The sequence below is a fragment of the Bombina bombina genome, chromosome 1 (genome assembly GCF_027579735.1).
Source record: "Bombina bombina isolate aBomBom1 chromosome 1, aBomBom1.pri, whole genome shotgun sequence".
Taxonomy (NCBI): Eukaryota; Metazoa; Chordata; class Amphibia; order Anura; family Bombinatoridae; genus Bombina; species Bombina bombina.
The window spans coordinates 270,616,791-270,636,539 of NC_069499.1; the positions used below are offsets into that span (position 1 = coordinate 270,616,791).

The 19,749-nt window shown below is 40.3% G+C and overlaps 1 protein-coding gene across 11 annotated transcripts in view; it reads left to right on the top strand.

Annotated features, from left to right (window-relative positions):
- Positions 1-19,749, top strand: part of RYR3 (ryanodine receptor 3) — a 1,083,635-nt gene that overhangs the window by 645,606 nt on the left and 418,280 nt on the right. For all 11 annotated transcript variants that reach the window (XM_053697970.1, XM_053697969.1, XM_053697973.1 and 8 more), the window contains 2 exons: positions 9,369-9,447; positions 19,510-19,599. In XM_053697970.1, coding sequence (XP_053553945.1) covers positions 9,369-9,447; positions 19,510-19,599 — 169 coding nt within the window. The remainder of the gene's footprint in view (positions 1-9,368; positions 9,448-19,509; positions 19,600-19,749) is intronic.

Here is a 19,749-nt window from a genome sequence, read left to right on the forward strand (position 1 = left end):
TCTAATTTGCTTCATTCTCTTGATATTCTTTGCTGAAAAGCATATCTAGATAGGCTCAGTAGCTGCTGATTGGTGGCCGCACATAGATGCCTTGTGTCATTGGCTCACCCATGTGCATTGCTATTTCTTCAACAAAGTATATCTAAAGAATGAAGCAAATTAGATAATAGAAGTAAATTGGAATGTTGTTTAAAATTGTTTTGTCTTTCTGAATCATGAATGACATTTTTTGGGTTTAATGTCCCTTTAAGATGCTTTATGAGACTAGTAAACTTAAATGATATAAAAATGATGCAAAACAAAAAACCTGCTTTCTGAAGGGTGTTAATAGTAGTTAACAGTAGACTCTTGTTAAAGTGAAGGTCAATTTTGACGAATCAGTGCCCGGTTTTTAATAATCCTATCAAAAACAAGGGCACTTTAATTCATCAAAATTGAAATTTCAAGCGTTTTCTTTAAAAACTTACCTTTTAATCCTGAAAGATGCTCCATCGATTCCCCCGGCCATTGGAAGCCTCTGCTTACGTCAGAAATGATGAATCCGGCTTCCTCCAAATATGGCGTTCCACCCCGGGGGATCATGGCCTGAGGGAATGCTGTGATTGGATGAAGCCGGATTCGTCATTTTGGACCCGCAAAGAGGATTTCCGATGGGCGGAGGAAGCGCTGCAGCGGCTCTCAGGATTAAAAGGTAAGTTTTTGAAGAAAACGCTTGAAATGTCAATTTTGATTAATTAAAGTGCCCTTGTTTTTAATAGGATTATTAAAAACCGAGCACTAATTCGTCAAAATTGACCTTCACTTTAACAGTGGTTAAAATGACCAGGAAATCATGGTAACTAAGTCTAAGAGAATCATTTTCAAGTGTTTTAGTGCAACATTACCAATTTAATAATAATATGACTCTTTGTACTCTTGTGCCTTTGTGGTCCTGAGTCTGCTTTCTGCAATGTGAGACGTAACGGTCACCACAACGCTGCTTCTGACACTCTACGCTACCTTTTTCAAAACCATCAGAGCAAACTATTTATGCATTGTTTTCTAAGCTTTTTCTACTTTAATCTGTGTCACTAAACAGATGCATCCCATTTTATAGCCTCACCGTCAGTATTCCAGTTCATCAGAAACCACAGTTTTCTCCTGATTTTTGTTTAAAAAGATTAAAATAATGTTAAGTTCATACTTTTAAAGGACCAGTAAATACAGTGGATTGCATAATCAGCAAATGTGTGATTAAAGTGATGTCTGTTTCCTCTCCTCATGTATCTTGTGACCCCCATCAGCCAATCACAAATGTATATACGTAGGAGCTGGTGACTCAAAAAGTATAAATATAAAAAGACTGTGCACATTTTGTTAATGGAAGTAAATTGGAAAGTTGTTTAAAATGGCATGCTCTATCTGAATCATGAAAGATTCATTTTAACGTAAGTGTCCCTTTAGACTATAAGATACACTCAACTAATATATAATTACAGTATTTTAATGTTTAATTTTTTTTTAAATATGTGTTTGGAGATTATAAAAATGCTAATTAGTCACATTTTAGGTAAGATTTCAATTAAACATACAATATTTTCAAAATGATATACAATTACAACTGATCACAAACTTCTAGATTTATTTTATACAGCTCAGATGGCCTAATTCATTCTAATGGTGGTTTCTCTTTTGAATTGGAATATCATTCAAAAGTAATCGGAAACGTATACATAGCAAAATGCATTAGACTGGTGCCTATGAGGCATTTAAAAATATTTCTGTTGTAAAGTAACCAAAAACACATTTGTAACCAAAAACACATTTCTGTTGTCTTTTTTTATATAGCTTTTTTATTTTCTATAAAATATAATATAAGGACTTCCGGTGGGCAGGCTTACAGGGCAGACGTGTTTAGATGGAGCTCCGCAAGCCAGCAGATAACTAAGTACCTTTGCATGCTATTACGACGCTGCCCAGCCTCTCACAACTGATTTGCCGGGTAGGAGATTACTTGCGCCGGCCATCGACCCTAAGTGAGCAGGACATACCATCAGTCCTGGCAACCGGGAGCCTTGAGACACATCGCGCTCCGGCCGAACCATCGCCATCTTTGTTTCCAGCGTGGCGGGCCGCACCACACACACCACGCTGTTGCCGGAGTATCGGAGGGCAGGTAACAACCTATCTTCACGGAGCGGTTTTGCTTATACCGCATCCGTATAACTGCTGCTTTACAATTCCGGCCATTTAGGAGAAAAGTGGAGGAATGACCCGGGGCCTGGGGGCCTCACGTGATTACTTTTTCCCCTGAGACCTGGCCTTAGAGACTTACTAAGTGTGGAAGGGGCAGATACTGAGCCACACTTTTGGGGCTTATAAAGACTGGCTTTATTATTGTGGGTGCTGCCCCTGCTCATCATACAGGGAGCTTGCACTTATAGGACTGATTTGCCTCTGAAACAGAGGAGGAGAGAGAGGCCCTGCTTGGCGCTGCCACATATCTTAACGGAGGGGAAACTCGAAGGGAAACAAGTCACCTTTCTTAATAAAGTATAAAGCCCTTCACTAGCTGCCCCCATCCTTGCTGTTACACATCTCTTTTTCATTCTGGTTACATTCCACTTGCTGCTGGAAGCCCTGGAGCTGGCACACACGATAAAAAGAGTAAACCTGCTTTCCTAGATAACACACTGCTTCTCTGTCATCAAGACTAGGCTGAGATTGCTTGACTAACGGCCTAGTGGGGCCACATGAAAGTTGACAAATATTTTCAAAGACTGTCCCCTGCTACTACTACTGCCGCCATGAGTCACAGAGTGAAAAATGCAGAGAAAAAGCAAAAACAACCTGTGGAACTACAGCATGATCAGCAAGCCATGGGGGACCCCATAATTCAGATCCCAGATCAGGCCTCTCTCTTGCAGGAACTTAAATCATTCTTCCTCCCTAAAATGGAGTCTTTACAATCAGGAGTGGATACCCTGACATCTGAGGTGCGACAATTCTCCTCAAGACTTAACACGGCGGAGTTGCGCATCTCTGATGTGGAGGATCGACAGAATAGCCAGGGGATTACTCTCAAGCAGTTGGTTAAACAAAACAAATTACTCCAGGATCGGGTTGATGACCTGGAGAACAGAAGCAGGCGTAATAACCTACGCATCATTGGCGTCCCAGAATCTGTCAAGGGGAAGGACCTCTTAGAGTTCACTGCTCTGACCTTCCCGAGAATGTTGGGGATCCCCTCCGACATCCTTCCCATTGATGTTGAAAGAGCCCACCGGATTGGGCCTGAACGTACACTTGAACACCTCAACTCAAAACCTAGACAGGTTATCTTTAAATGTTTAAATTTCCAGGAGAAGATCAGGATACTTCGCGCCTACAGAGCCCGTAAGGAAATTAGCTTTGAGGGCTCCCGTCTGTTGCTTTTCCAAGACTTTTCATCGGATGTCGCTAAGCAGAGAAAGGACTTCGCCCCTCTTTGTTCACAGCTCCACGAGCGGGGCCGTCAGGTGGCCTTGCTTTATCCAGCTAAGTTACGTCTGCATACTCCTCATGGGGTTAAATTCTTCCATACACCTCAAGCACTTCAGAGTTACCTTGCTACGGAGGATCACCAACCCCCCACATGATCAGACCCCTGGAGGGTTAATTTAAGTGACAATAACTGACAAAATAGGACACGCAAATGGAGGTCTTCTACCTCTCTATTCAACATGTTTCATCCCCCTCCTGGCTCTCAAGGGGAGGGGGATTTGTGCTCAGTGGGGGCACTTCACTTGGGGAAAAAACGCTATGTAGGAGCCTCCTGCTCCCCCTCTATATGGACTTCCAAGCCCAGATGAGTATACTACATAAAAAAATACAAAATATTATTGTTAAACTTTTGTTGTTTTCCTTTTGTGCAGGCTCTACTTGTTGTCATCTGCTGGGTTTCCTGATGGGGTGGGCGCAGATTACCCTTTGTCCCTCCTGGGCTGCCTACGGGCGGCCCTGGAGGGGCATACTCCGAACCTCTTTTGAGGTTTTGTTGCTCGGCAATAACTTAGGGGCGCCTGACCTCCCTCTGAAACCCAGGAAACCAGGGTGGTTCTTGACTTTCAAAAAGACGGGGATGGAGGGGGTGGCGGGAGGTTTTGCTGATTTATTGGGACTGTCACTGCTATTGTTATTGGTTGTATTATTGCTGGTTTCATTATCACTCGTTCTGCCTTTTTTTGTTGTTGTATTTACTTTGCTCACCCATTTGTTCGCAGGTATTGTCCAATTTTATGTCATGGGCTCTGTGGGGGGGCGGCCGTGTGCATTCCTTTCTCCCTCGTGGACGGACTTTGTCTGGCTCGGGGGGGGTAAAACTCAAGCTATTACTGCTATGTCACACTACGATGTGGGGTTGCCTGCGGCCGCCCCCCCTCCTGTACCCCTGGATGTTCCTGATGGTTTGGCTACAATATTTGATGTCATTGACATGCTTGTACGTAATGGGGCAACGCAGATTATATCATTGTATGAGTATTTATGTCCTACACAATGGATGATTCTTTTCTCTCAAGGGATCTCAGGGATGGTCTATACTTGTTATTTATATTACTCAGTATGTTTTTTCAGATCTCATATCTTTGCAGTTTTTCTTTTTGTTAATGTGTTTTTTTTTTTTTTTTTTTTTTTTTTTTTTTTTCTCCCTTTCCCTCTCTCTCCTCCCCCTGTCCCTCGCTACTCCCGGGACGCCCCGGGTGTACTCTGTGCTCTGGTGATTTAAGATGTCATTAAAATTTGTCTCATGGAACGTGGGGGGTATTAACTCCCCCATAAAACGCAAAGCTATACTTACCCATCTGAGGCGACAAGGGGCAGACGTGGCGCTTATACAGGAAACACACCTAACTGATGTAGAACACCTTAAGCTTAGATCAGATTGGGTGGGTCATGTGGAATTTGTGTCTCATTCTAGCGCTAGCAGGGGCCTGGCCATAGTTTTTGGTAAACGCTTAGATACTCAGGTTAATCTGGTACAGACTGATGTTGAGGGGAGATTCATATTGGTGCAAGCCCGGATTAATTCCCTTGACTACACACTATGTAACATCTATGCCCCCAATCATAGATCCCAGGATTACTGGGAGACCTTAACAAAATTTTTGCTCCCCCATATGGGTGAGAACCTTATAGTCGGAGGTGACTTTAATATTGCCCCATCTCACACATTGGACAGATTATGGATTGAAAACCCGACTAGAGGGGACCCCAAGATCAATTATAAGGCTAGATTTGAAACTAAGATCTTTAACATGCTTGAATCATCTTTAGATGTGTGTGATATTTGGAGGTTGCTACACCCAGAGGGCAGGGATTTTACTTGTCTTTCTAGAGCTAAATCCACTCTGTCTAGAATTGACCTTTTTTTAATTCCTAACTCTCTGACTAGCAAAGTCCAGATGTGTCGTATACGAGATATAGTTATATCGGACCACGCCCCAATCGAATTGGTAATGGGAGCTAGGGGACCGTGCCCTAATAGAAACACCTTGAGATTTCCCTCCTACCTTGCATCCTCCACAAACTTTATTAAGTTTTTAACACAGTCCTGGACAGACTATTATTCGGATAACATAGCACACTTAGACAACCCCCAACTCTTTTGGGAAGCAGCTAAGACAGTACTCTCTGGTGCCATCATCTCCTACACCTCCAATCTCAGACATAGAACACGACAGAGATATAACGACCTTAGTAAGAAACTGGGTAGGGCATATCTGGCGTTCCGTCAATCTAAGACGCGAGACACCTATGAGGCTTATGTGGCGGTAAAGTCAGAGTTTGATGCATTTATGGGGCAGCAGGCTGCATCGGGTTTGCTTCGTACGGCTAGCAAATATTACCGTTTTGGGGCTCGATCGGGTAAGCTTTTGGCGACTCTCACAAAACCAAAGGCTACTAGATCTAATGTGGTGGCATTACGATTCCAGGGCAAAACATTCCGTACACCTGACGGCATAGTTAGGTGCTTTGCGGATTATTACTCCCAATTATATCTTAGACAACAACCAGGCCCCCCTGAGCTGCAGAGCTCTTTTTGGAGGACCATTAATCTCCCGCAGCTGACGAGGGAACAAACGGACCTTCTGAATGCTCGCATAGTTCCAGATGAAGTCACGCTCACCCTAAAGTCCTTGGCATTGGGTAAGGCGGCGGGTCCAGATGGTTTACCATCTGAATTCTACCGGATTCTGCATGCGCAGATTACACCGACTTTAACTAAACTATATAATACTTACTTTTTGGAAGACGTGTTACCTTCGCAACATTTTGCCGCTGCCCACATCACCCTTATTCCTAAGACTGGGAAAGACCCTTCCATGCCAGAGTCATACCGCCCCATCTCATTACTAAACACCGACTACAAAATCTTCACGAAAATCCTGGCCACCAGACTGAAAACTATATTGCCATCCCTACTTCACCCTGACCAAACAGGCTTTGTGTTCAAGCGTACCTCTGTTGTCAACTTACGCAGGGTTCTCCATGCGATCAATCACTACTGGACGAAGGGGACTGAGGGTGGGGTGACGGACAGACCGGAGGCCTTTCTGCTTTCCCTCGATGCAGAAAAGGCTTTCGACAGAGTGGACTGGACACACTTAACCAATACCATGACCAAGTTTAAATTCGACGGCCCCTTTCTCAATATTATCCACAAACTTTATGACTCCCCAACTGCTAGAATACTGACTAACGGCTTGTTTTCCCCTGACTTTGCTCTACAGAGAGGGACCAGACAGGGCTGCCCACTCTCCCCTCTACTGTTCGACCTGGCATTGGAACCTTTGGCGCTCAAGCTAAAGCAAGTCTTTCCTGGAATGCGGATACGGGGTGTCCCTACACATCTGGCATTATATGCTGACGATATGCTTTTGTTCGTGGAATCACCGGCTCTATACATATCCCCCATATTACAAGCTATCTCGGAATTCGGCAGCTTTTCGGGGTATAAAATCAACGCATCCAAGTCAGAAATATTGTGGCTGCACAGACATCCTGACTCACCTCACGCATACCCATTTAAGGTGATGGTCAATTCTCTCACATACCTGGGAATTCAGCTTCACAATGATCCTCAAAGGATTTATGACCTTAATATATCAGACAGGTGTAAAGCACTGTCCACTCAGCTCCGGGGCTGGACTGATCTCCCTCTGGGGCTGTCTGGACGTATTAACCTGGTAAAAATGTCGATCTTGCCTAAGATAATGTACCCCCTATTGATGCTACCCTTCCTTGTGACGAAAAAGGATTTAACCATGCTTAACAGGGCAATGATCAATTTTATTTGGAGAGGGAGGAAGTCACGCATAGCGGTCCACAAACTTAGCCAGCCCTATCTTAGTGGGGGTTTGGGTCTCCCCAATCTAAAATTATATAATTGGGCCGCTCTAGCAAGGCTTGTCACAGATTGGCAGCTTAACACTGCTCACTTTTATGAGTCACACCTGGAGGAGGCAGGATGTGCCCCTTTGGCCTTATCCTACTTGCCCTATGTCAGACTAAAGGACGCACCGGTACAAATTCGCAATAATTTCTTGTATAGGGACCCTCTAAAAGCGTGGAGTCTGCTTAACAAATATATGGGTGTCTCCTACCCATCTCCTAGGTTTATCCCCCTTGTCGGTAATCAAGAATTCCCAGCGGGTAATGATTGTGAACCGTTTCACCTCTGGAGCGCCGAGGGACTTAAAACTGTGGGTGACTTGTTGGATCCCTTGCTACATTCCGTTAGATCCTTCCAAGACATTAGAGACAGATTTCACATCCCGCACAAACATTTCTATGCGTACCTACAAGTTAGGCATTATATCACTGGACTCCAGAGAGACAACCCCACATTCTGGAACGCTTCACCCTTTGCTATCACACATACCCTGTTTAAGATAGGGGTCTTTGCTATCTCCAACCTCTATAAAGTATTGATAAGAAGAGGGGAGGAGGGGACGCAGACACAAATATTAGAAAGGCTTAGGGCCGACATCTCTCCACAATTGGACATCCAAGACTTGTGTAGAAGTCTGGAAATGGCTAGAGCAGCCACTCTAGAAATACCACTAAGAGAAGCGCAGATTAGGTTGCTGCATAGGGACTACCTCACCCCTAACAGATTGTCTAAATGGAACTCGGGGTGCCCTAACAGATGTGTTAAATGTAGAGAAGATTCCCCTTCTTTCCGACACTATCTTTTCACTTGCCCACTAATTAGACGCTTTTGGGGTCATTTTCAATATTGGGTACGAATAAGTTTCCAACTTTCCCTTAACTTAGACATAGGCAAGGTGTTTCTCTTTCAGTGGGAGGACTCCTACAAGCATTTGCATAAACTATTAACGCTATGTGTTTTACTGGCGAGGCGCTGCATACTAACTAGATGGATTCATAGACAGCCCCCTTCCATTGCACAATTCAAACGGAGCTTAATGAAACAACTGTTTGTTGAACAATATGACACCAAGCTAGATACAGAGCGAAGGCTCCCCCACTTCCTTAAAAAGTGGCGACCCCTTATTCTCACACTGGCTCCGCCGCTGCAGCGACAGGTACTGAGGCCTTTCAGGCACCAGGAGGTTGTGCTGGCAGCTATATTAAAGGGGGAGTGGCAATGCCTAGACGGCTATATGGAATCTCGAGATGGGACTGGTAATTGTGAAGAGATGCTCTTCTAGATCAGTAGGAGGGGGGGGGGGCGGGGGATGGGGTGGAGAGGATGGAGGGAGAGATTCACCCCTTTTCTCCTTTTTTTTTAATTTATTTTATTATTACTGTTATAAGGTGGTTAGTGTTTTGGAGTTGGGGGGGAGGGCTCGGGGACCTGTTGGGGATGAAAATGTAAAATGAGTGGGCTAAACATATGTAGACACCAAAAATGTCAATTGTCATTAGCATCCGGAATATCTTAACTGTGATGTACTGATTTCTGAATAATATCGTCTCTCAAAGAATGGTATACCTACTATATTAATGGATGTAAACTTCATGATACTGTATGGAATTGTTGATTACTGTACTCATATGTTGGCTCTCAATAAAAAGAATTTAAAAAAAAAAAAAAAAATATAATATAAATGCAAGCAGACTGAAATGGTTGGAAATTGTATTATGAGCTTTTCTTAACGCTATGTACAGTTGGGACTTTTTCTCAGTAATAATGCCGTCTGCATTAGTTATCAAGACACGGCTAACAAGTTGACACAATTTCTTCTTATTGGTAAAGATATAAAATTTAACCTGTTTTTTAATTTTAGTGATTACACATTTCCTATTGCTTTTAATGATATTCATATTAACTATTTGAGTGCATTGTTGTCTTTGGCTTAAAACTGTTTTTTTTTCCCCAACAGTCTCACATTGCCTGAAAAGTTGGAATATGTTGTTAACAAGAATGCAGAACATGCCCATGACAAATGGGCATATGATAAGGTATGAGCATGTGCTAGGGATAATAACAATTACATTTATAATGATTAAACTGAAGCTGCTCTAAGTAAAGTGTTTATTGATCCCTTAAAGGGACACTGAACCCAATTTTTTTATTTCATGATTCATATAGAGCATGACATTTTAAACAACTTTCTAATTAACACTTATTATCAATTTTTCTTTGTTTTTTTGCTATTTTTACTTTAAAAGCAAAAATGTAAATCTTAGCAGCAAGCCCATTTTAGGTTCAGCACCATGGATAGCGCTTGCTTATTGGAGAATTACATTTACCCACCAATAAGCAAGCATAACCCAGGTTCTCAACCAAAAATGGGCCGGCTCCTATGCATCACATTCTTGCTTTTTAAATAATCATAGCAAGAGAACAAAGACAAATTTATAATAGGAGTAAATTAGAAAGTTGCTTAAAATTGCATGCTTTATCTGAATTATTAAAGAAAAAATTCGGGTTTAGTGTCCCTTTAGGTATAAGTAAATTTATAGGTAGACTGATTCAACTTACATAATCTCAGTATATAGCACTAATATCACTTCTGCACCAGATTATTCTAACTAGGCTGAAACAATGTGTTTTTAATATGGTTTGAATGGCAATTGTATGTATGAATTGTAATGATTATCACCATATTTTCTTTTAATAAGTTTAAATGAAATCTATGTTTTACGTTTAATGATAATACAATTTAGCTATATTCTTTAAAATGTAAAGGTGTTAACAACTTTCTTTAGCCAATCTCTTTTGGACTTAGTTATCTAAGTAAAGCCCATATTTGCTTCTCCAAATAAGGCAAATGGGGAGTGGAGTTTGGCAATTGACAAACAATTGCAGTAAAAGGATGTTATTTTGTTTTGAAAACATTTAGACTTAGCTGATAAGTTATTCTTTAACAAGACAACAGAAATGTCTCACAATCACAAAGTGTTTGCTGTTCCTTTAAATTAGTTCATAATTATTTCAAGGGTATATAGAAAAAAAGTAAGGTATTATCAGTAGTCACTGCATAGAGAATTCAGTTATATAGTCTGTAAAGTACTAGGAAAATAGGAAAGGAAAACTGGGGAACAATTAAGTAGTAGATAAAAATGTGGGGAAGGAAGATAATTAAAGGTAAATAGCAAGAAGAATTGAACCTGGAGAGAAAAAGTCCAGACTCAGGAATAGGAAAAGAAAGAGCAGAAAAAAACTAGTGGCGAGATTACGAGTTTTGCATTAGCCTTAAAAAGCAGCGTTGAGAGGTCCCCACGCTGCTTTTTATCTAACGCTGGTATTACAAGTTTGGCAGGTAGAGGCTCACCGCTCACTTTTCTTCCGCGAGTCGAGGCTACCGCAAATCCCCTTACGTCAATTGCGTATCCTATCTTTTTAATGGGATTTGGCTAACGCTGGTATTAGGAGTCTTGGAGAAAGTGAGCGGTAGAGCCTCTACCTCCAAGACACCTACCGCATATAAAAGTCAGTAGTTAAGAGTTTTATGGGCTAATGCCGGAACATAAAGCTCTTAACTACAGTGCTACAAAGTACACTAACACCCATAAACTACCTATGAACCCCTAAACCGAGGCCCCCCCACATCGCAAACACTAAAATAAAATTATTTAACCCCTAATCTGCCGACCGGACATAGCCGCCACCTACATTATCCCTATGAACCCCTAATCTGCTGCCCCTAACATCGCCGAACCCTACATTATATTTATTAACCCCTAATCTGCCCCCCCACGTTGCTGCCACCTAACTACACTTATTAACCCCTAATCTGCCGACCGGACATCACCGCCACTTTAATAAATGTATTAATCCCTAAACCGCCCCACTCCCGCCTCACAAACACTATAGTAAATTTTATTAACCCCTAATCTGACCCCCCCCCCAACGTCGCCCCCACCTACCTACAATTATTAACCCCTAAACTCACGCCCCCAACGTCGCCGCTACTATAATAAAGTTATTAACCCCTAAATCTAAGTCTAACCCTAACACCCCCTATGTTAAATATAATTTAAATAAATCTAAATAAAATTACTATCATTAAATAAATTATTCCTATTTAAAACTAAATACTTACCTGTAAAATAAACTCTAATATAGCTACAATATAACTAATAGTTACATTGTAGCTATTTTAGGATTTATATTTATTTTACAGGCAACTTTGTATTTATTTTAACTAGGTACAATAGCTATTAAATAGTTAATAACTATTTAATAGCTACCTAGTTAAAATAACTACAAAATTACCTGTAAAATAAATCCTAACCTAAGTTACAAATACACCTAACACTACACTATCAATAAATTAATTAAATAAATGAACTACAATTATCGAACATAAAATACAATTAAGTAAACTAAACTATATTACAAAAAAAACAAACACTAAATTACAAAAAATTAAAAAAATATTACAAGAATTTTAATCTTACACCTAATCTAAGCCCCCTAATAAAATAAAAAAGCCCCCCAAAATAATAAAATTCCCTACCCTAAACTAAATTACAAAGTAATCAGTTCTTTTACCAGCCCTTAAAAGGGCTTTTTGCGGGGCATTGCCCCAAAGTAATCAGCTCTTTTACCTGTAAAAAAAAGAAGTACAATACCCCCCCAACATTACAACCCATCACCCACACAACCCTACTCTAAAACCCACCCGATCCCCCCTTAAATAAACCTAACACTAACACATTGAAGATCACCCTACCTTGAGCCGTGTTCACCCAGCCGTGCACCACTGGTCATCCGATGCGGCAGAAGACGACATCCGGACCGGCAGAAGTCTTCATCGAATCCGGGCAGAAGAGGTCCTCCAAGCGGCAGATGTCTTCATCCAAGCGGCATCTTCTATCTTCAATCAACCGGAGCGGAGCGCAGCCATCTTGAATCCAGCCGACGCGGAGCCATCCTCTTCTTCCAATGTCCTAACACAGAATGAAGGTTCCTTTAAATGATGTCATCCAAGAAGGCGTCCCTCGAATTCCGATTGGCTGATAGGATTCTATCAGCCAATCGGAATTAAGGTAGGAAAAATCCGATTGGCTGATGTAATCAGCCAATCGGATTGAACTTCAATCCGATTGGCTGATTACATGAGCCAATCAGAATTTTCCTACCTTAATTCCGATTGCCTGATAGAATCCTATCAGCCAATCGGAATTCGAGGGACGCCATCTTGGATGACGTCATTTAAAGGAACCTTCATTCTGTGTTAGGGCATCGGAAGAAGAGGATGGCTCCGCGTCGGCTGGATTCAAGATGGCTCCGCTCCGGTTGATTGAAGATGGAAGATGCCACTTGGATGAAGACATCTGCCGCTTGGAGGACCTCTTCTGCCCGGATTCGATGAAGACTTCTGACGGTCCGGATGTCCTCTTCTGCTGCATCGGATGACCAGTGGTGCCCGGCTGGGTGAACACGTCTCAAGGTAGGGTGATCTTCAATGGGGTAGTGTTAGGTTTTTTTAAGGGGGGATCGGGTGGGTTTTAGAGTAGGGGTGTGTGGGTGATGGGTTGTAATGTTGGGGGGGATATTGTATTTCTTTTTTTTACAGGTAAAAGAGCCTATTACTTTGGAGAAATGCCCAAGAAAAAAACATTTTAAGGGCTGGTAAAATAGCTGATTACTTTGTAATTTAGTTTAGGGTAGGGAATTTTATTATTTTGGGGGGCTTTTTTATTTTATTAGGGGGCTTAGATTAGGTGTAATTAGTTTTAAATTCTTGTAATATTTTTTTATTTTTTGTAATATAGTTTAGTTTATTTAATTGTATTTTATGTTAGATAATTGTAGTTCATTTATTTAATTAATTTATTGATAGTGTAGTGTTAGGTGTATTTGTAACTTAGGTTAGGATTTATTTTACAGGTAATTTTGTAGTTATTTTAACTAGGTAGCTATTAAATAGTTATTAACTATTGAATAGCTATTGTACCTAGTTAAAATAAATACAAAGTTGCCTGTAAAATAAATATAAATCCTAAAATAGCTACAATGTAATTATTAAATTATATTGTAGCTATCTTATGGTTTATTTTATAGGTAAGTATTTATTTTTAAATAGGATTAGTTTATTTAATGATAGTAATTTTATTTAGATTTATTTAAATTATATTTAAGTTAGGGGGATGTTAGGGTTAGAGTTAGACTTAGGTTTAGGGGTTAATAACTTTATTATAGTAGCGGCGATGTTGGGGTGGGAGATTAGGGGTTAATAATTATAGGTAGGTGGCGGCGATGTTGGAGGGCAGATTAGGGGTTAATAAAATTTACTATACAGGGAGTGCAGAATTATTAGGCAAGTTGTATTTTTGAGGATTAATTTTATTATTGAACAACAACCATGTTCTCAATGAACCCAAAAAACTCATTAATATCAAAGCTGAATAGTTTTGGAAGTAGTTTTTAGTTTGTTTTTAGTTATAGCTATTTTAGGGGGATATCTGTGTGTGCAGGTGACTATTACTGTGCATAATTATTAGGCAACTTAACAAAAAACAAATATATACCCATTTCAATTATTTATTTTTACCAGTGAAACCAATATAACATCTCAACATTCACAAATATACATTTCTGACATTCAAAAACAAAAACAAATCAGTGACCAATATAGCCACCTTTCTTTGCAAGGACACTCAAAAGCCTGCCATCCATGGATTCTGTCAGTGTTTTGATCTGTTCACCATCAACATTGCGTGCAGCAGCAACCACAGCCTCCCAGACACTGTTCAGAGAGGTGTACTGTTTTCCCTCCTTGTAAATCTCACATTTGATGATGGACCACAGGTTCTCAATGGGGTTCAGATCAGGTGAACAAGGAGGCCATGTCATTAGATTTTCTTCTTTTATACCCTTTCTTGCCAGCCACGCTGTGGAGTACTTGGACGCGTGTGATGGAGCATTGTCCTGCATGAAAATCATGTTTTTCTTGAAGGATGCAGACTTCTTTCCTGTACCACTGCTTGAAGAAGGTGTCTTCCAGAAACTGGCAGTAGGACTGGGAGTTGAGCTTGACTCCATCCTCAACCCGAAAAGGCCCCACAAGCTCATCTTTGATGATACCAGCCCAAACCAGTACTCCACCTCCACCTTGCTGGCGTCTGAGTCGGACTGGAGCTCTCTGCCCTTTACCAATCCAGCCACGGGCCCATCCATCTGGCCCATCAAGACTCACTCTCATGTCATCAGTCCATAAAACCTTAGAAAAATCAGTCTTGAGATATTTCTTGGCCCAGTCTTGACGTTTCAGCTTGTGTGTCTTGTTCAGTGGTGGTCGTTTTTCAGCCTTTCTTACCTTGGCCATGTCTCTGAGTATTGCACACCTTGTGCTTTTGGGCACTCCAGTGATGTTGCAGCTCTGAAATATGGCCAAACTGGTGGCAAGTGGCATCTTGGCAGCTGCACGCTTGACTTTTCTCAGTTCATGGGCAGTTATTTTGCGCCTTGGTTTTTCCACACGCTTCTTGCGACCCTGTTGACTATTTTGAATGAAACGCTTGATTGTTCGATGATCACGCTTCAGAAGCTTTGCAATTTTAAGAGTGCTGCATCCCTCTGCAAGATATCTCACTATTTTTGACTTTTCTGAGCCTGTCAAGTCCTTCTTTTGACCCATTTTGCCAAAGGAAAGGAAGTTGCCTAATAATTATGCACACCTGATATAGGGTGTTGATGTCATTAGACCACACCCCTTCTCATTACAGAGATGCACATCACCTAATATGCTTAATTGGTAGTAGGCTTTCGAGCCTATACAGCTTGGAGTAAGACAACATGCATAAAGAGGATGATGTGGTCAAAATACTAATTTGCCTAATAATTCTGCACTCCCTGTAGTGTTTGCGAGGTGGGAGTGTGGCAGTTTAGGGGTTAATACATTTATTATAGTGGCGGCAATGTCCGATCGGCAGATTAGTTGTTAAGAAGTGTAGTTAGGTGGCGGCGACGTTGGGGGCGGCAGAATAGGGGTTAATAAATATAATGTAGGGTTCGGCGATGTTGTGGGCCGTAGATTAGGGGTTCATAGGGATAATGTAGGTGGCGGCGGTGTCCGGAGTGGCAGATTAGGGGTTAATATTATAATGTAGGTGTCGACGATAGCGGGGGCGGCAGATTAGGGGTTAATAAGTGTAAGATTAGGGGTGTTTAGAGTCGGGGTTCATGCTAGGGTGTTAGGTGCAGACATAACTTTTATTTCCCCATAGGAAACAATGGGGCTGCGTTAGAAGCTGGACGCTGCTTTTTTGCAGGTGTTAGGTTTTTTTCCAGCCAGCTCAGCCCCATTGTTTCCTATGGGGATATCGTGCACGAGCATGTTTTAGCCAGCTTACCGCTGACTTAAGCAACGCTGGTATTACAGTGAGAAGTGGAGCTAAATTTGCTAAACGCTCACTTTTCTGATGGCTAACGCAGCCATTCAGAAAACTTGTAATACCAGCGTAGGATTAAGTAAGCGCTTGAAAAAAAAGGCTTGTTAGCCCTGCAGGTCTTTACCGACAAAACTTGTAATCTAGGCGAAGGTGTGCAGTAGACGTAGGAATGCTTGATTGTAAGCAGAATAGAGGAATGTGAACCAAAAAACCTGAAGCTTAAAGGGACACTGAACCCAAATGTTTATTTTATGATTCAGATAGAGCATGCTATTTTAACTAACTTTCTATTTTACTCCTATTATCAATTTTTCTTTGTTCTCTTGCTATCTTTATTTGAAAAGCATTAATCATTTTTGGTTCAGCACCATGGGTAGCGCTTGCTGATTGTTGGATACATTTAGACACTAATCAGTAAGCACTACCCAGGTGGTGAACTTAAGCGTACATTCTTGCTTTTTCAAATAAAGATACCAAGAGAACAAAGAAAATTTGATAATAGGAGTAAATTAGAAAGTTGCTTAAAATTGTTCTATCTGTATCATGAAAGAAAACATTTGGGTTTAGTATCCCTTTAAAGTAGAGGCCAGAACAGTAGAAATGGGAATATAAATAATGGGAGTGGGCATGAGAAGAAGGCATAAGAGTATAAAGAAGAGTAGAGGAGTTGAAGGGAAGAAAATTAGGAGAAAGGAAGAACAGAAAGGGGAATGTGATGAAGGAAAACCGAGGGGGGGCTGCTGGTAGGGAAGGGCAGGTTAGGAGAGCAAGTGGGAATAGAAAAGCATCAGAGAAGAAGCAAAATGAATTTAGATCATGTGAAAGGAAGATGAGCAGAGAAAAACAGGCGAAGAACAAATGGTTGGGGGGGCTGGAGTACTATATATAAATATATATAAATATATATACCTGTATATATACACACACACAAATCAGGACTGAAGTCAAAACAATAGTCTGCATATCATCAGTAAGCAGGGAGTAGCACACACGTATAATAAGGGCTACTAAACAGATGGGTCTATCCTTTCACAAACTAGGAACAGCATACGCATAAGTATCAGCACACACACATACTTACACACACATACTTACACACACACACACACACACACACATACACACATACGTACTTACACACACACACATACATACATACACACACATACACAAACATACATACACACATACATACACATTCACACACATACATACACACATACATACACATACATACACACACATACATACACAAACACACACATACACACATACATACACACACACATACACATACATACACACACATACATACATACACATACATACATACACATACATACACACACATACATACACACACACACACACACACACACATACATACACACACATACATACACACACACATACATGCACACATACATACATACACACAAACACATACACACGCATACACACACACACACAAAAAACAGGGTCATCAAACATAGTGATCGGCACTCACAACACACATATTCTTTAGTCATTTTATTTCTAAAAAAAAGTCAGGATTTTAAATTCTACCTACAAATACAGTTTTTATTGACATTTTACTCACTAGCAAACCCTAATTCAAGGAGCAGATACAAGTGCATATTTATAGACTCTCTTTTATCATTATAGCGATCTTTATCATGCCTCTCAATCAGTTTCCTCAGCCATTCCCCTTCATCTCTCTTCCACATCACCCTCATCATCTCATAATAATTTACCTCTACGTACAGTATTCAACGTTCTGCTTCAACTCCATTATCTAGAAACCTCATAGCTCAAAAAGGGAGATGCATTTTTTTCTCAAGAAGATTTTACTGAAAATGTATAGTGGTACACAATAGTTCTAAATATAATACTAGGAACGGTTTAATCTCTAAAAAAAAATATGCAACAACCACCCCAAGTGCTATTTTCTCATCTTCATTTATTAATCATCTCTACTCCTTACTCAACATGGCCATCAGTGCTTTATCTTTACTCGTTCCACCTTGCCTTACATGAGAATGAATGAGAATGCAAAAGCCGACAGGTGAGCAATAATTATTCTGTTGGCTGTAACATATAACGTGAAACTGTCACTCTGATCTTCAGAAAAATACATTTGGGACTAAATTGCTTATAGTTAACTATACATACAGGGCTTAGTATAAACAGAATGTAAATATAGATCACTGATTGGGTTGTACCTGTTAGGCACTTGGTGTATGAGAGGGTGTCGTGTTTGTGCCAGTTGTACATTTCCATTGTGTTTGATATATGTTGTTGTCTTAGACTGAAATACTTTTACACATGCTAGAAAATCTTGTATTAGCCTAAGTTCATATACAAATGAAAAACAGACCATACAGAGAAATGTTAATACTGGTTTATCAGGATACAAGCATCATATAGAACAGAGAACATCGGTGTAATCATCCTTCTGGATACTTACTAGGAGACCAATGTTAGATCACATAGTCACCACTGCATGAAGGTTCTTGCCCCATTCCACATTGTCTATGAAATGTTCTCTTTGTATATTAAACATGTTCTGTTTTATAGGATAATATTGTATTACACTATATAACACTTCCTTCACTGTATGTCTTAATTCCAATGCATTGCAGTTTACCATCTGAAAACTTTAACAAATATTTAAACTGGTTATTTTTGTCTTCCTTTTCTCTGCCATTCCAATCCATTAGAAGTGGCGCCATTTCAATTACTAGAAAACTGTTTCTTTCTTACATTGGCATGGCAAAATGTGGAAAAACTTAAGAGGGTTTTCTTAGGATTTAAACAAAATAAATAAGTAAACATGGTGGCTAATTTATTTGTTAGTGGTAATTAAGAGAGAATGGTATGTAGTGAGAATGTAGAGCAGATACTTAGTGAGTGTGAATACAAGGTGTTTTGTATGTACCATGTGTGGAGGGAGGTTTCTTGGCCTGTACCAGGTAAAGGGCGAGAGTTTTGTGAGGGGGCATATTTGTAGAGATCAGGGCACAAAGAATGTTTAGTAAGTAACAGGCCAGATTAGATCTGAGTGAGCATCTTTGGTTCACTTAAAGACAGAAGAACAGACCATCAGACTAATAAGTGTAGCAGGGGATTTTCTTTCTGACCAGGTGTGGGTTATTGGTCTTTGTTCAGGAGATGCTCAGATTTGGTGTTTGACAAGGCCATACTTCACATTCCCCAGCAGCCTTTCTCATTTATGTGGTATAGATTTGACATATTTGTGTTGCATTGTAGTCATGTTTTTGCATTTGGCAAACTATCTTGGGTTATCCTAAGTTCAGATATAATACAATTCCTTAAACTGATGTAAGAATGCTGATATTATAATATAATATAATTTAATTAAAGTCTGTCAAGAGCGTTGCAGACTTTAAGTTAATAAAATATTATCTGCAGCGGCTCAATAGCTCAGATTACAGTAATATGAAGAAGTGTTTGAACTTAATTTGGCTTGATTGAGAAATACTTTTTTTTTCTGCAGTCAAGTGTCTCATTGTTACTTACAATTGTTAACTCTTTGAGCAGTAGGAATCACCTGTATGTCTAATATGAAATAAATCTATATGTATATAGCCAATATATATTTAAACAGCTCATTAAAAACAGCATCCCTGAGTATCTGATTGTGACTGTATCTTTCAGATCCACAGTGGGTGGAAATATGGTATGGTCCTTGATGAGAATACAAAGACTCACCCATTACTGCGTCCTTACAAGACCCTATCTGAAAAGGTGAGTGATCATTGCACTATGTATTTGTTAAACAAACAGTTCTGAATCACTTCTTTGTAAGCCTTGGTTTATATCAGAGCTGTTTCTAGAGAATATGGCTCCCAAAGCGAAATTTTAAAATGTGCCTTCCCAAAAATTCTAAAGTGCATC